At 42.5% G+C, this 16,293-nt stretch overlaps 1 protein-coding gene across 4 annotated transcripts in view; it reads left to right on the top strand.

Annotated features, from left to right (window-relative positions):
* Positions 1 to 15,499, top strand: part of CCNB3 (cyclin B3) — a 53,650-nt gene extending 38,151 nt beyond the window's left edge. For all 4 annotated transcript variants that reach the window (XM_013976482.2, XM_018043973.1, XM_018043974.1 and 1 more), the window contains 5 exons: positions 6,465 to 6,602; positions 9,806 to 9,961; positions 11,602 to 11,751; positions 14,841 to 14,971; positions 15,194 to 15,499. In XM_013976482.2, the coding sequence (XP_013831936.2) occupies positions 6,465 to 6,602; positions 9,806 to 9,961; positions 11,602 to 11,751; positions 14,841 to 14,971; positions 15,194 to 15,266 (648 nt within the window). In that variant the 3' untranslated portion in view covers positions 15,267 to 15,499. The remainder of the gene's footprint in view (positions 1 to 6,464; positions 6,603 to 9,805; positions 9,962 to 11,601; positions 11,752 to 14,840; positions 14,972 to 15,193) is intronic.
* The last annotated feature ends 794 nt before the right edge of the window (positions 15,500 to 16,293 follow it).

Here is a 16,293-nt window from a genome sequence, read left to right as displayed (position 1 = left end):
TGTGTGATGTGTTATCTCTCTCCCATGTATTTCCATGCCCTTTTTTCCTCAGTTTTCCTCAAAAAAGATTGATTCAGTCCTCTGGTCAAAGAACCAGCTCATGGATAAATATATAACTCTTTCTTTTTAATGTAATTTATTACCATCTGCTTTCATCTTTTTTATTTTATTAAGTTTTATTTGCTGTTTTTCCCTGGCATCTTAAAATGAGTGCTTAGTCTAATTTAATTTTTTCTGACTTCATAATAAAAGCCTCAAAACTATATATTTTTTTCTAAGTAAAGTTCTGACTATATCCTACCAGTTTTGAAAGATAGTATTTTAGCTATCTTGTTTTTTCTCAATAATTTGCAATTTTTATTTTCCCTTTGAGCCAGGCTTTTTTCTTTAAGAATAATGCTTATGATTTTTTCAAATGCATTGCTTGTCTTTAGCTTGTTTGGTTTATCCTTTTATTGCCAATTTCTAGATTTATTGTATTGTGTATTGAGTATGTGACCTGAATGATAATTTCTGCTTTTTTTTTAGTTAATGAGATTTTCTTCATGGCTTCAGATATAATGGGTTTTTATAAATAGTTCACTGATGTTTGAAGAAAATATGTATTCTCTTTAGGGTACAAGAATCATTATATCAATTTATTTTGGCTTAATAATTATTATATAATTTATATGCTAATTTATTTTTTCTGCTTAACTTACCAAAGTCTAAGAGCAATGTGATAACCACCCATAATCATTGTTTAATTAATTTATCCTGGCATTTCTTCACCCCCTCCATCTCACCTTAACCACTCTGTTCTATACAATTTTTTAAGCTACAAAATTAATACATTTTTAAAATATGTATTTATATGTTTGTGTGTGTGTATGTACAAAAACTACTGTTTTACTCTATCCTTATTTCTCAGAGATAACTATAATTTAGAATGTATCCTTTTTGTCTTATTACTTCTATTAAGTTTTTGACTATCCTTTCTTTAAAAATGTTGAATTATATGAATAATACATGAATGCATATACATACACATATATAAAAATATAGCTTTTTACTGAGTGTGGGTTTTTTGATATCTTTTGTTGCATGAATAGGTTATGTGCCACTTGCTCTTTTCTCTTAATAAGTCTTAATAATCTTCCCATATAAGTAGATCTATACTTATAGATAATATTCTACCATATGGATATTGTTGTTGCTTACTTAACTAAACCCTTTGGACCTGATCTATTAATTGACCCTCAAGAAAGATAAGATAACCTGCATACTTTAGTTTATTTCTTCTCCTGTTTTTAGTCAAAGCAGTCTAGACTTTTAGATTCAGATTATTATTTAATATATTACCTTCCCTATAAATAATTATTTTTACATGTCTATATGTAGATCTTTTTTCCTTAATTTTATCTGGTATGTTGTGGGTCCCTTTGCTCTAAAGGTTCAGTCTTTCTTTGGCTCAGAGAAAATTTTATTTATTATTTTTCACTCATTTTGATTTCCCGTGTGTGTGTATGTGTCTCTCCAAAATCTGTTCTCCTTGAGTCTCAAGTTTTTATTCAACTTTCTTTTACCTCTCAGTTCTGGGAAAATTCCTTAAAGTGGCCTTTGAATCATAGATTTGGTTTTTTTCATAATCTAATATACTGTTCACTGCCTCTATTGCCTTTTATTTATGTAGATATTTTTTCATTAGAAATTAGTCTTTCTAGATTCTCTTTTCATAGATTCAGTGTCCTCTCAGATCTAGTTGAGAGTTTACTTTTAAAAAAATTAATTTATTTGAATTGGAGGCTAATTACTTTACAATATTGTGGTGGTTTTTGCCATACATTCACATGAATCAGCCATGGGTGTACATGTGTTCCCCATCCTGAACCTCCCTGCCACCTCCCTCCCATCCCATCCCTCAGGGTTATCCCAGTGCAAGACAGCAAGAGACACAGATGTAAAGAACAGACTTTTGGACTTGGTGGGAGAAGGTAAGGATGGAATGATTTAAGAGAATAGCATTGAAACATGTATATTCAGCTCAGTTCAGTCGCTCAGTCGTGTCCGACTCTTTGCGACCCCATGAATCGCAGCATGCCAGGCCTCCCTGTCCATCACCAAATCCCGGAGTTCACTCAGACTCACATCCATCGAGTCTGTGATGCCATCCAGCCATCTCATCCTCTGTCGTCCCCTTCTCCTCCTGCCCCCAATCCCTCCCAGCATCAGAGTCTTTTCCAGTGAGTCAACTCTCTGCATGAGGTGGCCAAAGTACTGGAGCTTCAGCTTCACCATCATTCCTTCCAAAGAAATCCCAGGGCTGATCTCCCATATGTGAAATAGATCTCCAGTCCTGGTATGATGCATGAGACAGGGTGCTCAGGGCTGGTGCACTGAGAGTTTACTTTTAAGAAATTTATTCTGTATCTTTGGAGTGAAAAGATTTCAATACACAGACACTTGCTCTGGTTCGTCAAAGCATTTCTCCTTGAAAAACTACTTGTTCTTTTTCATATATCTGGTAGATTTTCTCTGTTTATTCATCTTTATAGAAGGTGGTCTTTGAGTTTTGGAACTTGGGATGAATTTTATCATATATGCTTCCTAACATATATGAATACATACACGCATATTTTAAACATATATTAAGTTCAACGTTAAGAGTAATCTTTGTATTTTCTATAGTTTTGATTGATTTATCATTTCCTTTTGTTTCTTATCCATTTCCAGATATGGAAAAGAGTTGTTTTTGATGAATTGGAAGGATATGCCTGACAAAGGCAGTTGTGAGGGAGAGAACCTTGCTCCTATGATGAAAAGCTTCTCGTCCTCATTTTGTATAGCTGATTGGAATTATCCACTCTTCTCTAACTGGCACAAAGTTAGGCTCCTAATTTGAAGCCTGATTCTGAGCAGTCAGAAAAACCATATCATGTGAAAAATAGAGGAAGTCAAGTTATTTGGTCTAGAATGAAGATGTATAGGAAACATAATAACTAAAACAGTAGCTGAGAGGCTGTCACAAGAAGGATTAGACTTGTTCCATGTAGTCCCAAGTGGTAGAGTTATGTTAGAAGAGTCTTGTCTCACATTCAAGGAAGGAAGAGTGCTGTAACTGACACAGCTGCTAATTTAAATATTTATTGACTCCACATTTCAACAATTCATTCAGATACTACCTACTCTTTTTGATGTTATCATTTGATAATGATGTACTGATGGGTGGCCAGTGCCTATGTGAGGTACTGCAAGGAGGCTATGCATCCACTAGCTTTATTGTTTGCTCACAAAGGCATCCTCAGAGAATTGCTGTTTTTCAATTTTACACTTTTTTTCCTATAATTATTTGACCTCAATTTCTTGACACTTAGAGGTGATAGTCATTACTCTTCATCTGCATGAACTTTCCCCATCCCTTTCTTATATGTTCCTTTGGAAAATGTAGTAGGCAGAATAAAATGCCTTCATCCTAATCCTCAGAATCTGAGTATGTTACCTTATATGGGAATGGAAAATTAGACTATGGAATTAAGATCATAATCAGCTGAATTTAAGGTAGGGCGACTATACTAGGTTATCCAAGCGGGCCCGATTATAATCACAAGTGTTCTTAAATGTGGAAGAGAGAGAGGCAGAGAGTAATGCAGTGTAAGAAAGACTCCGCTGGCCACTGCTGGCTTTGAAGATGGAAGGGGCCACAAACCAAGGAATATGGGCAGTTTCTAGAAGCTAAAAAAGATTCTCTACTAGAACCGTCAGAACGAAACATAGCCCCACTTTGCACTTTGATTTTTTTAGTCCAGCAAGCCCAATGGACTTATGACCACCAGATCTGTAAGGTAATAAATCTGTATTGTTTTAAGCCACTAGTGAAAGTTGCTAAGTCGTGTCCAACTCTTTGCAACCCCATGGACTATACAGTTCATGGAATTTTCTAGGCCAGAATACTGGAGTGGGTAGCCTTTCCCTTCTCCAGGGTATCTTCCCAACCCAGGGATCGAACCCAAGTCTCCCTCATTGCAGGTGGATTATTTACCATCTGAGTGTGATAATTTATTGCAGAAGCAGTTGGAAACTAATAAAGCCAGATTTCTGAGAACATCCAGGCCATATCCCAGGAACAATAAGAAAAGCTTCATGGTATTTCTGTTATTCAGAAATGTAATATATCTATCACTGAACCAATGTATTCAATCATTATCTGGTAATTATTTGCCCATTCAGTTATATATCCATTTCTCCAGTGCTTTTTATGGACCTCCATTTGGTTATCTAGCCTCCGGTCAATAATATTAGCCAATGAAAAAGGAGGCCCAGAGAAGTAAGCAAGCTTACATTAAGGGCGATATCTACTCAGTAGAAAGAATAATTTTCTGTTAAAACCAGGTTCTATTTGGAGGTTCTGTGGCAGAAACTGAGTAACTGTTTGGTGGAGATTGAGGTGCTGGACTGTTACCAAGTCCAAGCTCATTCTGCTTCCTGCACAATACAGTAAATCGGGAGGTGAGGTGTTGGGGCAAGAAATAGTGACCTTTATTCAGAAGGCTGGAAGTCTGAACCATCTTGCCAGGGACTGGATGCTAGTTTCTTTTATAAAACAAAGAGGAGGTGAGGTGAGAGGTAAAGTAGAAGGCCATAAGTGGGGGAGGTGAGAGGTAAAGTAAAAGGCCATAAGGTGTTGCAAATATTTACTGGTTTCTGCCAGGAGGGGCATGTTAATTTCTTCTTTCTGGCAGTCATTCACAGGTGGGCTGAGTCACGATGTTTTCTTTGAGCTGAGTTTATTTTAGTTTAACATTCAGGCCTGGGTGGGGGGCAGATAGGCCATTGTGTATGCTTTAAGCTATAGGCAACATCTCTTTACAAGTTACAAGTTAATCAACTTGTAGAATAAGGAATAGAATACAAAGGTTAAAGTAAAAGAAACAGACCCAATATGGAGTCAGATTTGTTATTCCCTATCACAGGGCTAGTATAAATTGTATTGTTTTTGAATCCTAAGAACCCAAGGTGTTGTAAGGAAGAAGCCTCAGTGAGGATTGTGTAGGACCACCATGAGTGCAAATTGTGCCTACACACAGCGTCCAGGCAAGGCAAAAGCAGGCATGGAATCTAGATAATATACTTAGTTGCTAAGCTGTGCATTCTGACTATGGGGTTGCTATGCCCTGAGGCAAAGGCACCTTTTGCTAATTTATATAAAAGTATTGTCTACTTGATAAAATGTGTGCCTGTAGGGCTGCATTCACCCAGAGACACTTTTTTTCCTACTTTGCACAAAGATGCCATATGAGCTTGCACTAACTGTGGGACTGGGGCTATAGGAGAGTTTCTTGGACTTGGTGAAGGCAAGAATAAGGATAAATAAGAGAAAGAAGGAAAGGAAGGTTATGCTACTAATGCTTTAATCTCTTTCTGGCTTCTTTAGCCCCTCAGCTCACTTACAAACTGTGCTATTGGTACTTGCTCCCAGTCCATATATTCTAATAGCATATCTAGTTGGGAAGAGAAACTAATGAATGAATAAACTAATAAACAAGCCCCTTTATTTCAGAGCTAAATAAACATCTCTTTTGGGAGTTCATTGTATGGGGTAATAGTGTTTTTTGTGCTGGTCTCAGCCTATCAATAACTAATGTCATGGCTGGACTACCCTCTGTGGTTCGTATTATGATAGCAAAACACTCTTCAGCAATAACGTAGGAAACTTTGAAAAAATACAGGTTTATTACTTACAGGGCTTGGAAATTACAGAGCACAGCTGGGTCCACATGGTGAAGTTGAGGTTGGAGGGAAGGAGAGAGAGAAACAACAGACATGTAAACGTGCGGGCCAGGGGGTTCTGCTTTTACTGGGTCAGAGGTGGGGGCCTAGGGTTTCTGGTGCTTACTCTTTATTGGTAAATTTAAAACATAAGAGCAAGAATTTAAAGCCTGGGAAGAGAAAAATAATCAGTCCAAATGATCAGTTATCAAAACCAACCAAGATCTCTAAAACAAAGAAGCCTCAGTGGGGAAGGTGGCCTGACTCTTTATCTCGTCTTGTGACTGGCAGTGTGTTCATTGGACATAGCCATTCTTGAAGTGGGTATCTCTTTGAAGTGGATACTTTGGCAATCAAAACTTAAGCCAGGCGCTACTATAAAGTAGCAAATGCGGAGAACAAGAATCTAAGTTTTGGAGGTGAAAGAGAGAGGGTGGGTTCACTCAAGGTGCTCATAGAGAAGGCAAAGCATCTCCCTCTGATGTAAGATTTGTCATTTACCCAAATGTGTAGGGATAGGTATTGCCAGGGTCCTCAGAGGCACGAGAGATACAGCCAGGCACCTAGCTGAAACATTTCTTACACTTATAGCAGTTTCAGCTGGCTAGGTCTTGTAGTTACAATGTCCTCAATACCACAGATCAGGTAGTTAGATCCATCTGGATATGGCTTTGGAGTTGGACAACATTCAGATTCCTGCCTTGTTTGTATTCCTCCAGATGACCTTTGAGATGAGTCATGAGACCCTGTACTTGGCAGTGAAGCTGGTAGATCACTACCTTATGAAGGTAATATGCAAGAAGGACAAGTTACAACTCCTTGGTTCCACTGCTTTTATGATTGCAGCAAAATTTGAGGTGAGCCCAAATCCATGGGACTTGGAGAAAATTAATTTCTGTCCAAGCCATGTATGTATGTATGTACATGTGTGTGTGCATGTGTGTATATATATTATATACATACATACCACATGTATGCATGTGTATACATTTGCATATATGTGTATCTGTGTGTGTATACAATTACATTCATGAACACAATTAAGTTTTCCTATCAAATTTTTGTCTGTCTTCCATGGCAGGGAAGCTGGTATTGGGTGCAAATGGTGGTGTATTTGTTTCCTGGTATCAACAAAGTTCTCCTGTTTCCTCTTTGAAAATGTGTGTATGTGGACATATTCCTAGTTAAATGAGTTGTTCTTTTTAAAGCTTCCTTCTGTACCATAATTCTCTGTCCTCACCCCCTTTTCTTCTTCCAGCAACTCCATCTCCTTCTGGTAGAGTCTTGAATTGCGTGTATAAGGAAGCATTTCCAAATCTAGGTGCTGGAGACATTTAAGAGAAAATGGCCTAGTGTAGATGGTAGTGAGTCCATGTAAATTACTTTTGAAGTAGCATTATAAAAGCAAGTAGCTGGCCATAATCCATCTAACTACTTTATCTGATTCTTTCCTCTTCCTCAGGTACTAAATGGTCTTGTTCAACTCTCATTTTTCCTTCAGATAGGCTAATAGTAGAAAACCTTATGGTTTAGGAACAGAGAAGTAGTAACTTCCACTGAGTGCAAAAACCTTTAGAACTGTGGATTTGTTTTTGTGTTCCCTCCTCAGCTGTATCCCTAAGTAGCTTTCCACTTCCCTTCACTGCTAGCCTGTACCTCGATCAGTACCTCCCTCTCTAACTCAAACTCTCCCTCCTTTGCTCCTTACTTACTTCCTTCTTGCGCCAGTTCTGGCCCACATCCCCGCTTCTGGCCCTCACTCCATTTCCACACTTACTCTGCTTCTGTGCTCATTACATCTCTGCCCTTGCTCCATAGCTCCCTTCCTCCCTCCAGCCTTCTTTCAGTTCCTTCCTTGATCCCTCAGTCCATGCTTTGAACACTCGCTCCATGCTGAGCTCCCTCCTTCCCTCCATCTACCCACCCACTTCTTGCTCTTTCCAGCCCTCCTTTTCTTTATCTTTCTCTCATTACTCCCTCCCCTCCTCACTTGCTCCCTCCTTCCATGATCCTCTCCTTCCTACCCTGGTTCTATCCCTTACTCCTCCATGCCTCCCTCCCTCCTACCACCCTCCTACCCACCCTGTTTCTCCCTCCATTGTATGCTCCACCCTCCCTCCCTTTCCTTTGTTCACTCTCTTTTCTCCTTCCCTAGCTAACTCTCTTCCCTCTGTCACACACTCTTTCTCTTGCTCTTCCTTCTCCTTCCTGTTGCTCTGCTGGTGCCTGCTCCCCTCCCTCTTTCTCTCCTCCCCCTTCCCCTCTTACCCCTTTCCCTTCTCCCTCTTCTTTTTCTGCTGGTTCCTTCTCTCCCCTCCCTACTTGCTCCTTCCCTTCCTATCTCCCATCCTTGCTTCATGGTACCCTGACATCATGACTCCCCAACCCCCGCCCCCCCCCCCCCCCGCCTTACTTCCTCTCAACCCTCCTTCCCAGTTTGCTTTCTTTTTCTTCCTTCTCTCTCTTCTCCCTCTCTCTCTCCCTCCCTCATTCTCCTGATGTTTTTCCCTCTCTGGCTCATTTCCTTCCCTACTCTCTTACTGTCTGGTTCCTTTATTCTTCCTCTCTCCTTGCTTCCTCTCTGCTCAACTCCCTCTCACTCACACTTGTTCTTTGTTCCACTCCATCCTCTTTTCCTCCCCAGCCTCTTCTTTCCCTGGCTCTCCCCCTCATTCCTATCCTCCTACCCTCCTTCCTGCCCTTGCTTCCTAACCTTCTTGCTTTTCTTCCTCTTTCCCTTCCTCTTCTCTCACTCTCTCCCATGTCCCCTGCTTCCCTCTCTAGCTCATTCCCTTCCCTGCTCACTGGCTTCCTGGTCCATTCCCTTGCTCCTCTTCCTCTCTCTTTTTCTTTCTCTCTCTCCCTGCTCCTCCCTCTGCTTACCTAGGGATGTCCTTGTGGATTGAGCAAGTATTCCCTGCCTCAACCTCAAGGGGGTTAAAAAGAAGCTAGGGATCCCTGACTAGCCAAGCACAGGAGGGAGAAGGAAAGTGCAAGATGCTCTTGTTAGCAACTTTTGGAACCAGGAGTGCCTGTCTTTTAGTTGTCAGGACAAAGGACCCCCACTAGGTTTTTTTGGAGCAGGAGTGTCTTCCCCTCACAAGACTGAGAAGTACAGAAAGACTTTTGCAAGGGGAGGTAAGGAGATGATACGAGAAGAGAAGAAAGGAAGGAGCCACTGGTAAGTAGAGCAGTAGAAGGGAGAATTTCTCGTTCTGGCCTTGTCACTAGGTGGTTGTGTGACCTCAAGCAAGTCTCTGTCTCTCTCTGGCCCTCAATTTCCTTGTCTGCAAACCCAGAGGATTGGTCCAGTTTGTGATCTGAAGATAGGGAAAGTTGTGAGAAGAATGCTGGAGTGGGCAGTGAGGTGCAGCTAGAGAAAAGATTCAGGGGTCGTCCTACCTCCTCTTCCTCACCCCAAAGATAAATTTCAACCTGCAGAGGGCGGGGCATGGGAAGGTGCTCCTGAATGGGGAGAGAGGTGGTGTTCTCACTCTCCATCTGCCCTGGATCTTCCCAGTCTAGCCCCCCTTGCATGTCCTCCCACCACCTTCAGTCTCTGCTTGGGTTCCCTCTGTGCCCTTCTCTGTCTCTCTTTCAGTGCCTATTACCCCAACAGTGACCCCTCCCAAACATCCTTATTCATTGCTTAGACTAGGAAACAAAGTGTGGGCTTATTTTCCATCCCTAGCTCCCCTTTCTGTGGTCTCTTTCCTTCCATCCCCCTCAGAGCAGGCCTTAGCTTTCCCGTTTCTGGCTCTCACTCATCAGAAGAGAGGTCAGTGCTTCCAGTCCATGTGCTATGTTGTGCCGCTTCCAGCACTGTAGGAATCTACCCCAAAAGGTCTTGTCCTCTCTCCTCCTGTGTCTCTGATTTTGTTTTTCAGATGGACTGCTCACATCAACCAGATGCTGGCTCTCAGAGCTACCCTGAAGGTTTATTCCAGGGAATGTTATTGCCTCCTATCATTCACCCCCTCTTCCCCTGCCTTTCATCTCCAAGCAGAGAGGAATGGATTGTCTTTGCCTGTTTGTGACTGCCTCTCCTCTCCACCCATAGGAGCGCTGCCCACCTAGTGTGAATGACTTCCTGTACATCTGCAACGATATTTATAAGAGAGATGAGATGCTCGCCATGGAAGCCAGCATCCTGAAAATCCTCAAATTTGATATCAACATTCCCATCGCCTATCATTTTCTGCGCAGATATGCTAGGGTAAGAGGGAGGAAGCACATCTTCATTTTCCCACTGCTGAGTTAGTCCCCTCCATTCCCAGAGTGGCTCCCTGAGTGGTAGGGAAAGGGACAACTGAGGACAGGGGAGTTTCTTCAAGCCACCCTCCTAGAATGGCGATCTTTATGGAGTGTGGTGGTAGTGGTGGTGGGCAGAGAAAATTGCAGATTTCAGTGGTATGCCTGTAAAGTTTTGAGGTGAGGGCAGAGTAGGGGAGGGGAAGAAGATTCTTTTATCAGGAAGGGACACATGGGAAGTTTAGAGGAGATGCTAGCAAAGTTCTTTTCCTTCACCTGAATATTGCTTACAAGGGAAGTCACTTTGTAATTATTCACTTATTCTACAAGTGTGTTTTGTGGAAGGATTTGTATGTGAGTGTATGTATGTATAAATATACATGAAAAGTGTTAGTCACTCAGCCGTGTCCAACTCTTTGCGACCCCATGGACTTAGCCCACCAGGCTCCTCTGTCCATGCATTTCTCCAGGCACGAATACTAGGGTGGGTTGCCATTCCTTTCTCAAGGGGATCTTCCCAATCCAGGGACTGAACCTGGGTCTCCCGCATTGCAGGCAGATTGTTTACTGTCTGAGCCACCATCAGTTCAGTTCAGTTCAGTTCAGTCGCTCAGTCGTGTCCGACTCTTTGTGACCCCATGAATCGCAGCATGCCAGGCCTCCCTGTCCATCACCAAATCCCGGAGTTCACCCAGACTCACGTCCATCGAGTCCGTGATGCCATCCAGCCATCTCATCCTCGGTCATCCCCTTCTCCTGCCCCCAATCCCTCCCAGCATCAGAGTTTTTTCCAATGAGTCAACTCTTCTCATGAGGAGGCCAAAGTACTGAAGTTTCAGCTTTAGCATTATTCCTTCCAAAGAAATCCCAGGGCTGATCTCCTCCAGAACGGACTGGTTGGATCTCCTTGCAGTCCAAAGGACTCTCAAGAGTCTTCTCCAACACCACAGTTCAAAAGCATCAATTCTTCGGCACTCAACCTTCTTCACAGTCCAACTTTCACATCCATACATGACCACTGGAAAAACCATAGCCTTGACTAGACGGACCTTAGTCGGCAAAGTAATGTCTCTGCTTTTGAATATGCTATCTAGGTTGATCGTAACTTTTCTTCCAAGGAGTAAGCGTCTTTGGAAGCCCATAAATATATATGTGTATATATGTGTCTGTGTGTGTGTGTATGTAATATATATGTATATATTATACATGTGTGTGTATATATGTGTGTGTGTGTGTGTGTGTGGATTCAAACAAGAAAAGATTTCTAGTCTGGAACCTGGTGCAAAGATAGCAGTTGGAGGCCTTTGGCTTTTCAAAGGATGGCATATACAGAAAGGGGAGGTGGGAGGGTACCATAAGTACAGTTGGTATTTTGGCTTAAGATCCTAAAGATGGCAAACACCATTGCTGATTTCAGAATCTCCCCTCCTAAAGATTCTGCTTTAGAGACAGGGTCCTTAGTGTGAGTCATGGTGGCAGAGGTACATCGCTCAGGCAGAGAACCATTTAGGCCCAAGGTAGGATAACTGGAGTGAGTGCAGGGGTCATCTGCCTGGTGCCAGTGTTCTGTACTGATTGCTGAGTCAGTCTTCTTCCTGCCTTTAGTGTGTCTATGCCAGCATGAAGACACTGACCTTGTCCCGCTTCATCTGTGAGTTGACCCTGTTGGAATATGACTATGTCCAGGAGAGGGCTTCCAAGCTCGCTGCTGCCTCCTTCTTCCTGGCCCTCTGCATGAACAAGCTCGGACACTGGGTAAACACTTGTGGGCAGTGGGGAAGACCGGGTGGGGGATTTAAAAGCACAGGCTCAGCTCTGGAGGAAGGTATAAGTTAGGGTTGTGGGAGACTCTGTGACAAAACTGCTGCATATGTGCTGTTATGAATCCTTTAACATCTTGACCTCTTAGGGGCCTGGCTGCCTAAAGGTTTTCTGTAGCCCTGGTTTTGAAGTATTTTATTTCATTTTTCTTTGTCACAGTATCATTTGTTCTAAAGACAGCTCACCTGAAAGCCCAATATCACAAAACAGACTAATGTGAAGTTATTTTGATTGTGGCAGGGGGTGGGGTAGACCCACTTCTTGCCTTACCCCTTGCCACCCCTGCTCCTAGCAGTCCTCTCAGAAGGCTTGGCCCCATACAGGAGTGCTCGTTGCAACAGGATTTGGCAAGTACTGACCCAGAGAATAGAGCAGTGAAAGTAACTGTCTGTGTATATAACAGGGGACTCAGACATATACTATAGTACTCTTCTCTGAAGGGGAAGGCCTCCACAGCCTCCTTCCCCAATACAAATAAAATGTATATTTGATGCTTTCTTAATTTTATGAAAAATTGTGAATGAAAACAACTTTAGAAAACTATGAACTTTTTGAGGTATAAATGAAATCCAAGTAGAAGAGTTTGTTCACAAATGAGCATACTCTTCCCAACCTCCCCTAGGCCCCTCCAGCCTAGAGATTCTAGCACCACTACTGATGGAAGAACCTCTGTGTGCTGAGAAAGAACCCTAAAAACAGTTGTGTGAACTTGGACAGGCCCTGAAATGTCTTGGGACAGAGAAAGCATTCAGTAAATGGCAGTGATGATGATGAAAAAGAATATGTAATAATAGTTAGCATTTATTGAATGCTTAGGTGGTAGTCTAAACACTTTGTGTATTAACTCACTTAATCTTCACAACAACCCTATGAAATCAACAGTATTATCCCTATTGGACAGATAAGAAATAAGTTCCCGTGTTTGGCTAATGAGAGGCAGAGCTAGGCTTTGAGAACTACGAGTCTGTTCAAAGTATATACCTACTCTACAATCAGAATGGATGTGGCCGTAGCTCTGGAGTCATGATCCTGGAGGCCCTATGCTGATCCAGGCTTTGGATCCTGGGGAAGATTGGTAGTCTTGGTAGGGAGGACGGTTGAGAGGCTCAGGGCAGCAAACTGCTTGCCAACCTGCATAGAAATATTTCAGTATTTTAATATTTGATGTGGATGTACTAACATCAGCTAAATGTCAGTCCTGATCTGAACCCAGGTAGTCTGGCTTCACAGTTCTGTACACTACTACACACACACACACACACACACACACACACACACACACACACACACACACACACACACACACACACACACACACACACACACACACACACACACACACACACACACACACACACACACACACACACACACACACACACACACACACACACACACACACACACACACACACACACACACACACACACACACACACACACACACACACACACCACACACACACACACACACACACACACACACACACACACACACACACACACACACACACACACACACACACACACACACACACACACACACACACACACACACACACACACACACACACACACACACACACACACACACTCTGCTATAGATGAGAAAGGCTTCACACAGAATGTGACTTTTGAGTTGGGTCTTGAAAGATGAGTAGGAACATGTGAGAAGGGACATTCTAGGCAGAGGGAAGAATGATTGAAAAGACGTGAAGGCAATAAGGAAACTGATTTGGGGGAGGCAGATATTTCCCGTGGATAGAGCAGGGAATGTATTAACACGGAATGGTGAGAGGTGAGAGCAGCATTCCAATGACTGCCTTTGCCTGTGGCAATGGTTTCCAATATTCAGTAGAGCCCTGAGATTCCTGCAGAAGTATCTCAGGGCCATGTAAAAGGGAAAGGGATCCAAATTGGTGGACTTCTTATCCCCTGCCGCCAATTCCAGGTAAGATAGTTGGGAAAAAAAAATGAGTTCAGGGAGAATAATATAAGACGTTTGAAGAAGACTCCTGCTTTGCAGAATAATAAATCTTCCTTTCTCTACCCGTGGAACTCCCATTAGACTTTTAGCACCTATTGTAGAGGTCCACGTCTCTACAAAGCTTTCTGTGGCTCTCCCAGACAAAAGTCCTGGGTCCTACAGCTCTCTTCCTCTAGTGTCCCGTGCTCCCTTCCCTGGTAGCACTTCCCACACATTTTGTAATTCTGTGTGTGCATGTCTGTCTCTCCCACTAGACTATACACTCCTCAAGGGTAGGAGCCTTAGTCATCCTTGTATTCCCAGCATTGTGTATGAGGCTCGGTTAATATTAATCCTAGCTCATATGGTATGGGCATATGCTAGACTCTGTTTCATGTGCTTTATGTATATTAACTCATTTAATGCTATTATATAATTACTGTGATGATCCCCATTTGACAGATTTACAAACAGCGGCACCAAGAAGTTAAATAACTGGTTCAAGGTCATGTTGTAGGTAGAGCTGGAATCTGAACCCTAGCAGCTTGCCTGCAGAATCTTTGGTCTTAAACACTCTGCTATACTCCTTTTGCCACATGCTAGGCATCCTTAAAGTTGAATGAGAAAATAAATAAATGAAATGATAGCTGTTTGAGCCAGAGGGGAAGAACAACCTGAAGTTCCTGATGGCTGTTTTGTTGGGACCTCAAGTTTGTTCTGAGGTTTGCCTAGCCATTGGCTCTTAACCTGAGAGTGCCTAAGTTATAAAGTCTATCCTGTTCCTTGAATTCTCAGTGGATTTCAGTTTAAATACCTATGACTGGGCCTTGTATCCAGCTGGTAACATATGGATATAGCCATTCCACTAGCTTGCAGATAGAACATATTTTTCTAGGTAGTACCCTATAATTATTGGCCAGTATCTGTGCTGTATGAGTCTGAATTGTTTGACTATCTTCTCTGCCTGTACTATGGATAGGAGGTTTGGACTTGGGTGTTGGAGACAGGAAGGGTCTGCTTCCTGTCATAAATGTCACTGTTCATGTTGCTTCTTCCAGGCTCCTATCCTAGAGTATTACAGTGGCTACAGGATCTCTGATCTTCACGCCTTGGTCAGGCAGCTGAACATCCTACTGACTTTTCATTCTTGCAATAGGCTCAAGACTGTATGTTCCAAGTATTCGCATGAGTAAGTATCAGTCTCCAGTTGAGGTTGGGTTTATGCTTTGTCATGGGGAGGCCCAGACGAGCCTCACTTAAGGGGAAAGAAAGATTCAGATACTTTTTAACCTTACTTTCTGTTCCAGAGTTAAAGCAAGATAGGGAACCAAGGGCCAATGTCCCACTTATTCCATGGAGCCTCCTTGCTTTGGCCTGTTTCACACTGACCAGACCCCTCTTCCTTTTTCAGGATATTCTTTGAAGTCGCCAAAATCCCACCCTTGGACATGTTGGCATTGGAGAAAATTTTGAGGTGTTGCTAATTCTGAGGCCGAGGGTCTGGTACTCTGGCAGCAGCCACCAGGGCTGGGCAGGCGCATAAATAGGCTGTATTTATTCTGTCTTTGGATTTGTCTTTTCATCACTTTTCCTCATTTTTATACTGTTTGTCTTTTCCCAAACTGACAATGTTGTGAGTATGTAAATTTTTTTTTGTACAAAAGAAAAGTTGTTGTAATATTTGATTATAAATTTAATAAAAATGATGGTTGTTGTTGAAATGACTCACTTCCCCTTTATTGCTCAGGAGCCCCATACGTAGCCCACAGATGTATTTTCCTCTGCCCAGTAAAGGCTGTGCCTCAGGGTCTGGCTTATCCAGTTTCCCTCTTTATTTGAAGGTCTTCCCTTCAAAGGAAGAGGAATTGAGCTAGGTGTACATTGATGGATGAGTCTGTAGAAGGAGCACCCTGGTGCTGGGAGGGGCAGTGCAGAGAGAGAGACCCCTTACAGACAGACAGGCCTCAGTGTTCAGATCTGGGGCAGCTGGATGTTTGGCCCAATATCCATCAGTCCCCTTTTCTGGTTGCTTGCTTTCTTTGCTTCTTCCTACATGATGAAAAGGTAAGGATCAGGATTTTCACTGAAATGTACCCCTACTTTTGCAGTTAGGTGACTTTCTAGAGTCTAAATTAAAAAAAACTTGGCATGGTGCACTGAAATCTCTTTTGGTCCTCCAGTCAAGAGGAGAAATTTCCACCGGTGAAATCTGCAAGATGTCCCATGAATGGAAGCATCAACCACTTGCTCAATCCTTCCTTCATAAAGCTTTCAGGAGGTTCTACACTCTCTATCCTATGTTTGTGGTGAGGTATACTGATACAGCACTTCCCTGCTGGCTCAGACGGTAAAGAATCTACCACTTCAGTTATTAACAGAGGACTTGGACATCCTCTATGCCAGTTGATGAAGAGCCACTGCCCCAGTCTTGCCTCTAGGACTTCTAGGACCTCCCATAATCTAGCAACTGAATCAGGTAATGTCTGTCATAGCAAGAGACCTCCAAGGCTC

This window comes from Capra hircus, assembly GCF_001704415.2.
Source record: "Capra hircus breed San Clemente chromosome X unlocalized genomic scaffold, ASM170441v1, whole genome shotgun sequence".
NCBI classification, from domain to species: domain Eukaryota; kingdom Metazoa; phylum Chordata; class Mammalia; order Artiodactyla; family Bovidae; genus Capra; species Capra hircus.
The sequence above is the reverse complement of the archived record's forward strand: the minus strand, read 5'-3'. Positions and strand labels throughout refer to the sequence as shown.